Source organism: Acanthopagrus latus, chromosome 23 (genome assembly GCF_904848185.1).
Source record: "Acanthopagrus latus isolate v.2019 chromosome 23, fAcaLat1.1, whole genome shotgun sequence".
Taxonomy (NCBI): Eukaryota; Metazoa; Chordata; class Actinopteri; order Spariformes; family Sparidae; genus Acanthopagrus; species Acanthopagrus latus.
In genome coordinates this window covers 14,952,782-14,968,013 of record NC_051061.1, presented here as the reverse complement: position 1 = coordinate 14,968,013, position 15,232 = coordinate 14,952,782, and the positions used below count along the sequence as shown (strand labels likewise).

Here is a 15,232-nt window from a genome sequence, read left to right as displayed (position 1 = left end):
ACGGCTGCTCACATGTTCAAACCTGCATACAGGCCCATCGCATCTGTTTGTTTGCCTTCGTCCACATTTACGCCTGTGTCAGCTCAACTTTTTTGGGTCAAAATGCCGTTCAGCTGCTCATGTAACCAACAACGTCAGAGAGAGAGAGAGAGAGAGAGAGAGAGAGAGAGAGAGAGAGAGAGAGAGAGAGAGAGAGAGAGAGAGAGAGAGAGAGAGAGAGAGAGAGGGAGGGAGCGCCTGTGCAGGTTGGACGTCTCCTTGTGAAAAAAGTCATCATCATGTTTCTCTCGGGCCTCGGGGCCACATGTCAGATACTCAGATGATCCGGTCGGAGACGCGTTCGGACAGGCTGATTTTCCGCTGCTCTTAGTTCAGCACTTATCGGCCCTGAGCTGCTGAGACGCTGCATGTTAGAGCATGTATGAGACTGAAATGTTGGATGCAGCGAAAGTAAACTAAAAAAAAAAAACTCAACTTGAACAACCTACAACAGAATAAGTGAACAGGTAGATTCCTCCTGCAAGGACAGAGAGGGGGAGAATACATACATACATTTTTCCTCTTACTTAGTGTTATTATAAGTAAGTATATAAGTATAATAAGAACTAACAACAAACTACTACTACTAACAAACTACTCCCATTGCACAGAGGGAAACAGGCCCAGGATATAACATCAGCAGTTAATGTTTCTACAACACCACAGATACGTCCAAGGTTGACATTTGTCGCAAATGTGGCACATCGGGTTTAAATTTTAGGCTTATAAGCTGACTTTTCATGTCCTGGTTGAGGGGACGGTAGTGGCGTCACTACAGGCAACAAGAAAAGTGGTTACTTGTAAGACACTGAGGGATATTGAATTTTTCTAACCCTAGTGAGTCAACCTAAACAGAATTAAAGTCCCAACAAACAGAAAAGTTCTGTTTGAACTTAGATGTGGTTTAGCAGGAACAGACTTAGCTGACGTTAGCTAAGGTGATCGGGTTGTTCTTTGCGACACTGCTGTTGAGTTTTTTTTGTTTTTCAGAATGCAGAAATCTCATTACCTGATCACTCTGAAACTTAGGAACTTAACTAACAATCTAGATGGATAAATAGCATTACACGTAAGAGGATAAAAAAGTCTGTATTTTGGATTTTGGGGTGAATTGTCCCTTTGATTACTTTAAATTTGACTACTTTCCAATACTTTATTCTCTTTAAAATATACAAAGTAACAGGAAACAAAAAATGCAATCAATAAAATTATCAATTTCCAGATGAAAAGTATTTCAATTCTCAGACCAAAGTTGAGTAAAGTGTGAATTTCTACACTTTCGCACAATGAGGTGATGTCGATCATCGCACTTTGGTCATCGACACAGATCCGTATAGTGTGTTTCTGAGGTTTCCAGATCTGGGTTTGATCCTTTTTATGAAGTCTGTTCCTGGACAACTCGACAACATGAAACCGACAGTAAACTCTCCTTGAAGCAGAAGCTCTCTCACAGACATTAACACTTGAGACCTTGAGCTCTGACTAAAGACCTCTCTGATTCTCCCTCTCTGCCAGGATTTGGGACACTCTTCGCTTCCATTTAACAATTAGCCCTGACAGGCGAGGAGGGTGCGCAAATCAGGTCCCAGGCTCGCATCCACACTGGTCCCCCGCGGACTCTTTATGCCAATCTGACATTAACTGAGCAAGCTGCAAATCCAGCCCTAATCGGGGCCTTGTTAGACTGCCCCTCGGGCATTGGCTCAGGGAGCGCTTCCACTAAATTGTCCTCTGGAGTAAAAGAAGAGAGAGGGGGGGGAAATGGAGGCGCTCTAAAAGGTGGTCGCACTTTGAAGATTTCCATCCTCGGTAATTGAACTTGATAAGAGGGAGTCTCTGGGTGAGGATGCACCCATGGGCCCTCTGGTCCACAGGGTTACAAAACATTCCCTCCCTTCCAGGAAGGCAAATTGGATCGCACAGTGAGGATTTACAAGGGGCTGGATCAGATGTACATAATATTAATGTTTTCAGTCTCTAAGCTGACAACTGACCAGATTTTGTATTTCTCCACAGTGTTAGTTTGGTCAAAGGGCCAATGAGACAAGGACAGCCAGACTGATGAGGGAATTTAGATGCAGATACCGAAACAAAACACAACAGAACAAAATTGACAAAAAACAAATTATAAAACAACCTACTGATATCAAATTGCAGTGTGTGTGTTCTGATGTGACTGTGTTTGTTACTGTGTGTGTTCCTGTGTGTGTACCACTGATGTTTCTCTGCTGTCTTGCGTGTGTGCGCGAGGACACTGCCATGTCAGCAGTGTTTCCACTCTGATCCCTGAGTGTCTGCTCTGAGCTGAGTGCAGCTGAGTGAGCGTTTTGACACACACACACACACACACACACACACACACACACACACACACACACGCTGTCCTTCGCCCATGTCACTGGGCTCTACCTTGACCCTCTCATAAATGTACATAGGCGTAGATATAGTGATGTAAGTTTTTCTCCCAGGGTGCCACAAAATATTCCTAAAAATCTCGAAAAAAAGCCTTTTTAAAAAAAAAAAATAAATAAATAAAACATTTTAACCTCCTATACAACTTTTATGAGTTAAACGTTTCATCCCTCACAAACAATGGCTCATTTCTTCTTACCACAGCCACATATTCTGTCTTTCAGGAATGCTGGGAGGCCACATGGTTATCAGCTGAGCTCATGAGTCCAGTCAGCATGTTGGTATCAGCTCCAGTGTGTGAGCGTCAGTGAAGTGATGTGGCTACAGGCTGAACAGCTACAACAACAACAGCAACACAATGGAAGACTTGTTGGAGCTCAAATCGCGCGAGTACGCCAATTATCGCGTGTTTTTGGACCAAAACATGGACGGCCAGAAGTTTGCTAGTGCAGCACAACTTCGGGGGAAAAGTCCAAACATAAAGAGGAGGAATTGAACCATTGCGGTGGGACTTTCTTTTAAATTACACTTTACCTCTAACACAACGCGCATTTTACAGCCAATTCCTCTTGCTGTGTTACTTCCTCGTCCATTCTGTGATTTAGCAAAACAAGCTAATTTACGGAATAATCACAGAGGTCGCGCCATTCCGACAGCACCTGAAGGCAACATCAGGAAATCAGGAGCTGTGTACGTGTAAAGCTGATAAAGGTTTGTTGCTGCTGACGCTTTTATCGTTTTATTATCGATACGACACACAGTTCTATTTATCCAGGAGGCTAGATAAATAACACGGAGCTGTAACTACCGAGCATTGAGGAAGACTAAAGCAGAAATGGGCGTGTTGCAGCTCCAGCCTGGCGATGTGGAGAAACGAAAGTAAACATACTTGAGGAAGTTTCTCACACAAAACAAGTTAGTTGGGGATCCGTAGGAAACCAAGTACACGCCCGATTTTCCACCCTTGATATATTTTCTAGTCGGTTTTCATTATTTATTTTTAATTTTTAATTTTTATTTTTATTTTTACCACGCAGGTAACACGGCGAGGTCCGGATAAAGATGTGAAAGTTCAGCAACACTGAGAGGAGAGACATGTCTGCGTCACGGTAAGGGGGATGTAGTCACTGAGGTTACTACAGCACAGAATATGAGGGGAAAATCAAAGTGTCAAACAAGGTACAAGGTAAACCGATATGAAGACAGGTGTAAGGGACAGAAGCCACTTTGTGTTTCTAAATAATAAATACATGTTGAAATTGATGTTGCATATTCAAATCAAATGCAACAAAAAGAGAAGTAAGCACTTGTTATAGTATACTGCAAACTGCTATTCCCAGAGAAAGTGTAGATTGTTGACAGGTGATGGCAGGAAATAAAGTAAACTCATTTAAGTGCTGTCACTCCTTTTGTGCTCTGGCGACATCTGCTGGTTGTTTTTGTGTGGCAACGCAACGAAAAAAAAAAAACCCCTGATGAATCCTGAATTATTTAGTAGCTACGTCACTGGTTCGAAATGAAAACCAATTATGACTTTTGTCCTGATTTTTCTTTTCTTTTTTTTGTCTTATCTTATCTTATTGTACAAGTAAAAGAGCTAAGATTAGAGGAACATAAAGAATACATATATTTATATTTTTAATTTTAATTCTTGTTGATCATCTCAAAACACCTCAGGTTTGTCTCGAGACCTCTTCATTGATTCTTTATCTTAGTTCTTTTTGTATATCGTTTTTTGTCTCTTCGTAGCCATTGTGTGTCTTTTTGTGGTGATTTTGTGATTCTTTTTGGTTGTTTTGTGTCTCTTGGTGGTGGTGGTGGTCATTTTTTTTGGAAGCAGAACTTTCAGGCCCTGCTGTCTGTCTGACTCCAGGCAGAGCAGATCCCCACTGACACTCCTCTGCACAGATATTATACTGAATAACTATCAAAATAAAACAGGAAAACATCTGAGAAAGCCTGACATGCAGGTTATATCTTCTTAAAGTGGAGCTGTTCTGCTTTCTTCTTGCAGACAACTCCGCACTGATTGTTGTTTCGATTGTTCTGAAATAAAAAAAACCAAAAACTAATGTTGTCTTACAGAAAGGAACTACAGGAGGCCTTGTGCTGCTACACGGCAGATACCCTCACCTACACTGACACCGTGAGGGGCTTCTGCGAGAGGATCTCTAAATGGATCCTCAGGAGGGAGTCAGAGTTGCACATGATGATGGACATCAAGGACAGGGCTGACAGCATCGACCTTAACATCAGCCATTTTACCCAGTCAGAGAACAAAGGTAAAGCCTTCCTGGAATACATGAAGAGCAAGGTGACCCAGGTGACCGCAGACAGCAGGCGCGCAGAGCTGGAGAAGGAGCTGGCTGCTGTGCTGAAGGACACCCAGGAGGGCCTGGAGACGCTCCACCGCTTCCTGGACGCCGTGGAGAAGCTGGCGGTCACCTCACTCCACGTGTTCACGGAGGGCAACCGGGTGTTACATCTGCCAGAGGGGATCAGCCTCGAGCACGTTCAGGTGGTCATCGCGGCAGCGCGGCTCAGCTGCCCCCTCCTCCTCGAGTTCAAAAGGGATGCGAGCGTCTTCTTCCTTCCCCGGCTGCAGAATGTGGAGGTGCTGTCGTATCAGCTGGACAGATACATCCAGACCACCCAGATTCTCTGCAGCAAGATGGAGAAAAGGTAACATCACCCTGCTTCAAAATGATATCCACATTTTTCAAAACAACATTTATTTTAGCATGTAAATAGAACTGAATACAAATTTTACAGCTCTTTCAGTGACTTTTGCCCAAAGATGACTGTGAACACTGAGGTGGACCTTGATGTGGATTTGTCTGAAGATGACGTGCAGAGGATGCTTTACCACATCAATCAGCTTGATGATATCAGGTGAGCATTGCCCCTCGTTCTGGTCCCAAACGTCACGTCAGCACAGTTGGACATGGACAGATGGACAACAGTACCAGCTGCACCTGAGTGGACAGGAATGATTGGAGTTGGGTTAAAGTGATCTGCGACTTAAAAACAAATCTGAGCCATGGCTGTCAAGAATACAAGGCAGTCTTGTCCACCAGGAGTTAGAACCTCTAAGAAAAGGTTGTGCTTCAAAAAAAAAAACAGATCCTGAAGTAAGATGCAAACCCTTTGAGTTGAGTCATATTCATGTATTCCCTATTAATGTCCTTGTCTCTCTTTATCAGGATGAACCAGCACTTCCGCATGGTGTTCTTGTTCCAGGAGGACTCGTGTCACAGCTTCATCGGCCAGTTCAGCGGCCGTCAGCCCAGGATGCTGCAGTTTCTGCAGGACATGGAGGAGATCGCTGTTCAGCTGGACAGGATGAATAAGGGGGCGAGGATCTCCAGCGTTGCGGGCAGCTCGGTGGGGGCGGTAGGAGGTGTGCTCTCCATCGTCGGCTTGGCGTTGATCCCGTTCACGGCCGGAGTGTCTCTAGGTCTGACGCTGACCGGGGTGGGCCTGGGAATAACCAGCGGAGTCAACAGTGCCGTCACCACCGCCACAGAGATCGGAGTAAACCGCACGCAGCAGAAGAAGGCCAGTGAGGTCTTCCAGAGCTTCATGGAGGATGTGCAGAGCCTCCAGGATTGTCTGGAAGAGGTCTCTCAAAGGGAAGCGAGCCAGATAGAAGTGGCTCTAGGAGTAGGGAAGTTGCTCTGCAAAGCTGGTGCTATTGGAAAAGGGATCGATTCACTTGTCGACGCTGCTTCTGCCGTTAAGATGCTAAAAAGTGAGGAGCTGATTGCCAGTGCTGGCAGAGTGGCAGTGCAGGAAGGTAAAGCCATGCGCAACGTGCCGAGGGTGGCGGCAGACATCCCAGATATCGGCCAGGCGGCCGTCAAAGGGCCTCTCGCCCTCACCAAGTCAGCCAGGGCCGGTCTCATCGCGGTCAACGCTCTTTTCGTCGGCATGGACATCTTCTTCATCTGTAAAGACAGCATCAGTCTGGCCAAGGGCAGCGAGACCGAACTCTCACAGTTCATCAGAGCCAGAGCTGCACTGTGGCGCTCGGAGATGGACTCGTGGCAGAAGATTCACGACTCCCTGTGCGAAGGGCTGCTGACGTCGGAGAAAAACCAAGCCATCATGGAGACTCCGTATTATCCGGAGGTGGAGACCCCGTGTTACCCAGAGGTGGAGGTGAAGAAGAAGAACAAGGAGAAGAAACAAAGTCGGACGGGACCAGAAGTTCCATCTGACGAAGCGGATGAAGAAGCCGAAGAAAAGAAGTCCTGTGTGATTCAGTAGAGCTCAGTGAGCAGAGGTCACAGTGTGCCTCTTTTTGCCAACTATGACACTACGAGAAGAAGCTGTATGAGATCGAATGAGTGCAAATTCAACTCTGCTTGGCACCCACTCTTCTGCATCGCACATCATTGAAATGCACCTTTGAGGAATTCTCGATTAACTGTAATTCTCATGACATGAACCAGATAATGGAGTGACTTTATTTTACTCCTGACCATTTGGCCTGTGTGCTTTTTCCTCGACCAGTTTGATGAACATTTTGTCGAGCCTGCGTCCAATCATAATGTATGAAAGGTGTGATTTAGAAAGCCTCCATACTTTGTAATGAATATAATGAAAAATGACTGTAAATATGATATAAGTATTGCTACTACTCTCGTGTGAAAGTAAAGATTCAACCTGCACTTTTTTTCTGACAAAACTAAATGAAAAGGTAAATATTTTTTTGTGAATTGCAACGTTCTGCATTTGTTTTTTGTTTTTGTTTTTTTTCAGATATTTTCATACGTAACAGACTCATGTGATCTATTAAGGTTTCCCTTCACCTGCCTGGACAGTAGGGAAGTACCCACATCTGAGTATGTATTTTGAGAAGGTAATAGTAATGCAATGGAAGCAAAGTAACTTGTTAATCCTGGGGGAGAAAAAGTCAACTCTTTTTCTACAATTAAATATGAAATATCTTTGCTGATATAAATGAAATGCCCTTAACTTGCTATCTCTCCCTCCTTGCGGTTGGACGTGAATATTGTGAAAATGCTTGTCTTGTTGTTATAATAGCAGAATTCATCTGCCTTAATTATCAGCTCTATAATGCACCACCCAGCAGGCACACACAGCGCCACAAATCAAACACACCCAAGACATTTGTGACCGACAGGTGGCAGTCGCCCGAATACAATGATGGCTGTGTACGTTCTCACAAACCACGGGCATTTTCAATTTGCATGTTTTTGACACAATCAAGGTTTCTACGTGATGTTCGGGTCACATGAGTCGTGTTTCGACTACGTGTCAGGCAAATGTAGCGCGATTACAGTAATGTTTCTGTTTCTGTGGATCTGAACAATAGTAGAGGAGCAGAATGACCATCTCACATCTGCTTCTTTAGTGTTTGTGCTGTCTGCTCATGACGAGGTTCACATGTTAGAAGAGATGCGTCTGTATGCTTGTAATACATGTTGTGACAGTCAGGTGGAGGTGTTGTTTCAGCTTTGACTCTGCTGCTTTTTTCAAGACTCGCTCAATAAAACACTATAACTGTGCTCTTGAACAAGAATTTTGTCACCCTCACTCGATTTAATTTTTTTCTTGATGTTCGTGTCAGTGATAATTACAGTTAATCCAGGACAAATAGATAACAGACGTATTTCTATCTAATATGAATATGAATATAAAGATTTAGAAAAAGCTACATTGTTTAATTATTGATGTGCAATAAAAGCACAACTTAGAGATTTTAGATTACTTTGACTAGTTTTAGTTGTTCTCTGTAGTTGAGACATTTAAAATAGACAAATGAAACTGAGTTTTCATGCTCCATCAGTGAAGCGTCGCCTCTCTGCTCCTCCCTCTCCTCCTTCCCAGGATGCACCTGCAGGCCTCCTCTCCTTATTTATAGCTCCATGTAAATGAAGAGGTCAAGTGTCAGTTCTCTGTAAGATCAGAGCGAACTGAATTAAATCACATGTATTAGGAAGTGAGCACAGAAGCAAATGTACAACAATAAAACTGCAGGAAGTCTTTCTCACATCATGACGTTGTAATATTTTGGGCTCAGGGGGGAGACGTTTCCTACGTCGACAGTAATGGAGACAGAAGAGACTTTTCCCTTTACAGAAGATAAGAGAGCAACACGTGACAAAGCCTGCAGACTGAAGCAGAGCTCCTCCTCCTGTCACTCACTCTCAGTTTCAGTGCTGTATTAAAGTGCTCCTCCAGCACCTCCTCTCCTCATCCTCCAGAGCCTGGAATCTGTCAGCAGTGAGCTCACTTTCCAAGTCACAAGGCCATTCTCAGCACACACTGACAACATGCTGGGGACCCTCTGCACTCTCATCACTGCTCTAACATGTGAGGAGGCCGACTGACTGCAGCTTTGACCTCATGTTGGATTCATCAGTGTGTGTGTTTTTCTTGACTCCATGTCATCTTGTTGTTTCCAGGTGTGAGTGGTGCGACGGTGGTGACACAGAAGCCTCCTGTTGTGACACTGACGAGAGGAGAGACGGCCACCATGGACTGTAACCTGGGGACTGTTACTGACAGTTATGCTTGGTGGTATAAACAGATTCCAGGAGGAGTTCCTCAGTTTGTGTTGTGTTTTCATCACAGCTGGGGATCTATACACTACGGCTCTGGTTTCTCCTCTCCAAAGTTCACATCTACTCATCAGTCTGAATCAGATTATCGTTTGATCATCAACAATGTGGAGGAGGGAGACTCAGCAGTCTATTACTGTACAACATGGGATAACTCTGCTAAAGAGCGTGTATCACAGTGATTTACACTGTGACAAAAACCTCCTCACTGAATACTTCTGCTTTTTGAGACTCCAACCTCGACTGAAATGAAGCCACCTTACACAATCATAAATACACTTGTGCACACACAATACAAACAAAAATACAAGCATACTGACACAAGGTAAGTGTTGGACAAATGCAATTTTTTATATTTAAACAAAAAGTCCCAGTCAAATCAGGACTCAGCCAACAGGAGACTTTGGGTAATTTAAGGTTCTTGTGGTGAATCCTGTGCACAACAGTGACGACTGCAGACGACCAAAGAAAAGCTGTGAAACACTCAGTTTCTGTGTAACAAGTCCATCAACAGGCTCACAGTTCATATAGAAACAGTCATGGCTGTTGTTAAAAGCTCAACTCAACAAATAGAAATCCCATGTTCAGTCAGCAGGTAGATTAACATGATGTGTTTCATTTACTTGTCAGATCCCTTTATTAATTATTAAACTCAACAGAGGAGCAAAGAAGTGCCAGCATACAGCACAGAGGATTCATGTGTTAGTGATGAAGGTTGGTCCAGTGTTCATGTTGGTCCCCAGCATGGATGAGGGAACTAGAGGTGCTGAGGGGGCTGCAGCAGCCCTTAATACGAGGCAATAACATGCTGAATTTACAAGAAGGCTGAAAATAATGAAGAATTTGTCAGAAACAGCTCTGCACAAAGGTTATAAAGTGTCTCCAGCACAACAACCTACAAAATTAAGCGATTTTTATGAGGAAGTCTGATGAATTTCTCCTCCTCTTCATCTCCTGCTGTTGCTGACTGTAGCTGATGTTGCTGCTTTGAACTATAATGTGTTTGTGTTCCAGTTTGCTGCGTGCTGAAGTACAAGACGTTCTCAAACTGATATAAAATTATCATTAATAACGATGAGATGCACGTTAACGTGGCCATTCAAATGAATGTCCCACAGCGTTTACTATGACATCATTCTATAGACTGACCCCTAGCCTCAGCCTCGCCACAGCCTCTCAGGTTAGTGTCATTATACATGGTCAGTATCTCTGAATGCTTCTATAGTGCAGAGATGTTAGACTGGACTCAAACAGCTTGAGGAGCCTGATGACAGAAACCTAATAACTTATGAATCTGTCATTTAAACTGCAACTGCGCATCCAAACTGATGTGAGAGTGATCGTCATCAGTTTGGGTAAAAAAAATCATAAATGTGATGTGAAACCACAAATTCAGTTTATCTGTGAATGAAGAGTGAGTGTTGGAGCTCCTCCTCCTCCTCTTCTCGTCTCCTCAGTGTCTTTATAAGCTTCAGTCTCTCTTCTCCTCACACTCCAACCTGCTCACCTCTCAGCTGGACAGTAAGAGATGTTTACAGCACACACTGACAACATGCTGGGGACCCTCTGCACTCTCATCACTGCTCTAACATGTAAGGAGGCCGACTGACTGCAGCTTTGACCTCATGTTGGATTCATCAGTGTGTGTGTTTCTCTTGACTCCATGTCATCTTGTTGTTTCCAGGTGTGAGTGGTGCGACGGTGGTGACACAGACGCCTCCTGTTGTGACGCTGAGGAGAGGAGAGACGGCCACCATGGACTGTGGGCCGGCTGCTACTTTAGACGGAGCTCGCTGGTATAAACAGGTTCCTGGAGGAGTTCCTCAGTTTGTCCTGGTGTTTGATAAGGGTTGGAGCTCTCCAACATATGGCTCTGGTTTCTCCTCTCCAAAGTTCAGATGCAATTTTCAATCAACAACAGGTTATCGTCTGATAATTAACAATGTGGAGGAGGGAGACTCTGCAGTCTATTACTGTCACAGATGGGACGACTCTGCTAAGGAGCACATACCACAGTGATTTACACTGTGACAAAAACTTCTTCACCCAATAGTTCCTCTTTTTTAAAGATCTCTGCACATCAAAATTTGCTGTAACGGTGCCATAAATATAACCCTTTTAAACCACCTTAAGTGCACAACAGTGCATTAAAATGCAAGTCTTACACTATTATTGATAAGTGTTTAATACTCTTTGACTCATTCAAATGAATTATGAAGAACTTGTGTCTGTTTGCACTCAACTTGTTTCAAATGTGAGATAAATAACTTCCAGGCTAATTCCTCTGGTGAGGTGGTGATGAATTTTATACTTCGACCTTCAGTCAGTATAACAGTATTTAAGCTAAATTAATCTTGCTTCATGGGACTGAGTCCAAATACAATGCACACACCAAGTGACCATTTCTATGAACAAGAAGAAAATAACAAATTAAAGTGCAGCACTGCTGAAAACAAGTCATCTACAGAAGTTCAGAATGTGTTTTCTAGACTTTTATCAGCACAGTTTGCTCCAATATGAGGCACATGTTGGTGAAAAGAAAATGAAGAACGTTGTGCAGGAAGAGATTTAAAGAGGAAGAATTACATTTTATTTTCCTTGATTACTTTGCTATCACCAAATGTATGATTCACAACCTGAAGAAAGCTATATCAACTCAGAAATAAGGAGTGTCAGCCCGTATGCACTGTGGACTATTTAAAGGGCAACTATGTCATTTTAAACAAAAGTCAGACACTCAGACAGGTAATATTTACAATATTGGTAAGATCATTATACAAACTCAGAAATATTTATATTTTCCATAGCTGAATTAACAAGCTGTTCTCAGAGGAAAATAAGGTCCCGGAACACTGTTTGGAGCTAGAAAGGTGGCAGGGTCCGCCACATGTAAACAAAGTAAAGCAGTATGAAACTGTGTTGTCCTTTTAGATCAGTTTGTACATTCAGTTCATTCAGTCATAAAAACAAAGAGAGTTTGCTCATTTAGTTTGTTGAGGCAGAAAAAAAAATCAGTCAATCAGCATCTTTCTCTCCTCTGAAATTGTCCTCCCCAAAACTACACAGTGTTCCTTTAAACCCCAAATGATTTTTTTTTAAAAAATTTATAAAATATACTTTAAAACAGCAAATGTTTCATTTCATATTTCAGTTATTTATTTATACGGCTAAGACGCGCTTATCAAAATTTCTGTAAATGTAACAATGTCAGCCAGCTGGCTAGTCCTGCCCCATCAAGATGTTTTGAAAACATGATCAGAATATTTAACAATACAGTCAGAAGAAAAAAAACCCTTCACAGATAGCAATAGTTGAAATAAGCAAAGATGTGAAACAAAAGTGTTAAAATACGACTATTATAATGATGACGAAAGTGCCTCAAAGAGAAGATTACAGACCGATACTAACAGACACATTAAAGTTATGAAAGTGGAGAGTCAGTGGTTTTGGTAAATATAATAAAAACACAACAGTTGTATTGCAAAGAGACCACAAACACAATTCAGTTTATCTGTGACTGAAGTGAGTGTTGAGTGTTGGAGCTCCTCCTCCTCCTCTTCTCGTCTCCTCAGTGTCTTTATAAGCTTCAGTCTCTCTTCTCCTCACACTCCAACCTGCTCACCTCTCAGCTGGACAGTAAGAGACGTTTACAGCACACACTGACAACATGCTGGGGACCCTCTGCACTCTCATCACTGCTCTAACATGTAAGATATTCTTCTCTCTCCGTTTACAGCCCAGATCTTCACACACACACACACACCTCTCACTCATGCGTTTCTCTGTGTGTGCTGACAGATGTTGATGCAGTGATCGTGCTGACCCAGACGCCTGCTGTCCACACAGTTTCTACAGGACAACAGGTCGTTCTCAACTGCAACATACAGAGATATGATGGAAATTATGTCAGATGGTACAAACAGGTTCCTGGAGAAGCTCCTCAGTTTGTTCTGGGATTTCGCTACTCTGACAGTTCACTCTACTTTGGATCAGGATTCTCCTCAGACCGATTCAACTCTAAAGCCTCATCAAACATAGATTACCAGTTCATCATAAAGAGAGCAGAGACAGGAGACTCTGCTGTGTATTACTGTCAGACATGGGACAACTCTGCTTCTGCAGCTGTATCACAGTGATTCACACTGTGACAAAAACCTCAGTGAGAGACTCACTGCAGCTTTGATGAATTCTGAGAACATTTTCATGATTGTTCTTCTCAGTCTGATGATCACATCTGGACTTTCAACATCTCCACCATGAAAACAAAAGGATGCAACATATATAAACATATATGTTCATGTATGTCAACATAAGCAGACTGATGACGTGAACGAGATGTTGACAGTGAAAGTTGGTCTCAACAGGATGTTTCAGTTCCGCTCCCCTCATTAGTGACAGTCAGGAGGTTTTTGTACGGCCATGTGTACAAACTGAATCACTGTGGTATTCGGACAAGGCACCAAGCTGATTGTGACAAGTAAGTACTTTTGAACTCATCATGAAACAGGACAGATTTTCAGTTTCTCATACATGTTGAGAGAAAATCATCATTTTAAATGTTGCTAATTTGATTAAATATTGATTCTGTTGATTTTTGTTTGACATCATCTTTGATGCCAGATGTTGTTGAGGCAAAGTTTAGATCTGTGATGATCAAGATATTTAAAACATTTTCTATAACATACTTTTCATTAGTTGATAGATTATGTTGTTTCATTTTCCTGACTTCAGACAAGTTTCATGTTTTTAATGTGTTCATCACATTGGGATGTCAACACTAAACTGCAGGTCTTGTGATGTAGCTGAATATTATTGTGGCTGTTTCTGATTTAAATGTAGCTTTTTATATTTTTTTTATATCATGTTAGAAGACACAAAAGGAGACTTCATGAATTTGTTGCCAACATAAAAATAAAACTGAAGTAATCAAAATATTTACAAATATGAGCTTGATAGATTTTGTTTTTCACTGCTCATACTTTAGATAATCATTTCTAAATGTGTTCATCACAGATTTAAAATACTTTATTTCCTCATGGTGTTTGTTATATTGTCAACAGAACTAATACATGATTCTGTTACTCTCATGCTTTGTATCAGTGATTTTTAATGTCTGGTTCTTTGATGAACGTCCTTCATGTGTTTTCAGGCTCCAGCCTCCCTCCTCCTGTCCTCACTCTCTTCCCTCCGTCCAGCGCTGAGCTGCAGTCCAACAAAGCCAGTCTGGTCTGTCTGTCCAGTCAGTCGGTGCCTTTTGCAGATGTGAGCTGGTTTGCTGGTGGGAGTCCAGTGAGCAGTGGCATCTCTACCAGCACCGCTGTTCAGCAACCGGACCAGACTTTCCAAATCAGCAGCTTTCTGGCCATCCAGACGTCCGACTGGAACATGGAGAAGGTTTACACATGTAAAGTGTCTTTGGGCTCCCAGACTGCAGAGAAAAACATCAACAAGTCCGACTGTGGCTCTGAAAATAGTAGAGGAGCAGAATGACCATCTCACATCTGCTTCTTTACTGTTTGTGCTGTCTGCTCATGACGAGGTTCACATGTTAGAAGAGATGCGTCTGCATGCTTGTAATAAATGTTGTGGCAGTCAGGTGGAGGTGTTGTTTCAGCTTTGACTCTGCTGCTTTTTTCAAGATTCATTCAATAAAAACACACAAAAAAACTGTGAACAAACATCTCTGTGTATTTATTTGTGTTCTCTAAATCATAATACAACCAAGACAGTCTTCTGCAAACTGTTGTCAGATTGCTGCAGAGAACAGAGCAGATTCATCTGCATCTGCAATATTAGCTCCACAAGTAATGGGACATTCTGATAGTTGGTGGGAATATTTTAGCTTTTGCTGGATTTTGCATGAATTATTTCAATAAGCCTTTATTCTTTTAATATAAACTTTTTTTTTTTGTAAGTGAAAACCAAAGAAATCTGATTTTGTGAGACTCCGTAGGCACGTGGGTTCTCTCCTGAATTTAGAATTTGAGACTTGTTGATGTAGTTACGGCCACTCCTATAGCTCCAGATGAAGCAAATATGAATAATTCACAGCAATTTCACAGAGCAGAAGTCTATTTTCACTGATGGATTTGTGTTTCATCAACACAGCACTTGTAACTGTGATACGGTTTCTCATCAGCAGGTGTCTACGCCTCGTGGTTAACATTGTGTAAACTCCTCAGTTTTATGTT

At 42.5% G+C, this 15,232-nt stretch overlaps 3 protein-coding genes across 9 annotated transcripts in view; 2 read left to right on the top strand and 1 right to left on the bottom strand.

Moving 5' to 3' along the window:
- The window catches only part of cacng2a (calcium channel, voltage-dependent, gamma subunit 2a), a 65,754-nt gene extending 63,000 nt beyond the window's left edge, over positions 1 to 2,754 (bottom strand). Inside the window, exon 1 of the mRNA XM_037089091.1 lies at positions 2,651 to 2,754. The gene's annotated coding sequence lies outside the window, so the exon portion shown is untranslated. The remainder of the gene's footprint in view (positions 1 to 2,650) is intronic.
- Positions 2,755 to 2,873: 119 nt separating this feature from the next.
- On the top strand, positions 2,874 to 7,992 carry apol (apolipoprotein L). Of its 6 annotated transcripts, none has more exons than XM_037089089.1 (5): positions 2,874 to 3,162; positions 3,489 to 3,560; positions 4,537 to 5,133; positions 5,233 to 5,343; positions 5,655 to 7,992. In XM_037089089.1, exons 2-5 carry the CDS (start codon positions 3,547 to 3,549, stop codon positions 6,718 to 6,720), a joined length of 1,788 nt encoding a protein of 595 aa, XP_036944984.1. In that variant the 5' UTR covers positions 2,874 to 3,162; positions 3,489 to 3,546; the 3' UTR covers positions 6,721 to 7,992. The 6 variants fall into 6 exon arrangements, with proteins under 6 accessions (XP_036944984.1, XP_036944979.1, XP_036944982.1 ...); XM_037089084.1 differs by having other exon boundaries at positions 2,876 to 3,162; positions 5,224 to 5,343; XM_037089087.1 differs by having other exon boundaries at positions 2,877 to 2,956; positions 5,224 to 5,343.
- A 679-nt stretch (positions 7,993 to 8,671) lies between these two features.
- On the top strand, positions 8,672 to 14,719 carry LOC119014147 (immunoglobulin lambda-1 light chain-like). Of its 2 annotated transcripts, none has more exons than XM_037089092.1 (4): positions 8,672 to 8,793; positions 8,886 to 9,211; positions 13,485 to 13,518; positions 14,191 to 14,719. In XM_037089092.1, the coding sequence occupies exons 1-4, from the start codon at positions 8,754 to 8,756 to the stop codon at positions 14,529 to 14,531; spliced, it is 741 nt and encodes a 246-aa protein (XP_036944987.1). In that variant the 5' UTR covers positions 8,672 to 8,753; the 3' UTR covers positions 14,532 to 14,719. The 2 variants fall into 2 exon arrangements, with proteins under 2 accessions (XP_036944987.1, XP_036944988.1); XM_037089093.1 differs by lacking the exons at positions 8,672 to 8,793; positions 8,886 to 9,211 and adding exons at positions 12,561 to 12,748; positions 12,840 to 13,165.
- Positions 14,720 to 15,232: the final 513 nt, after the last annotated feature.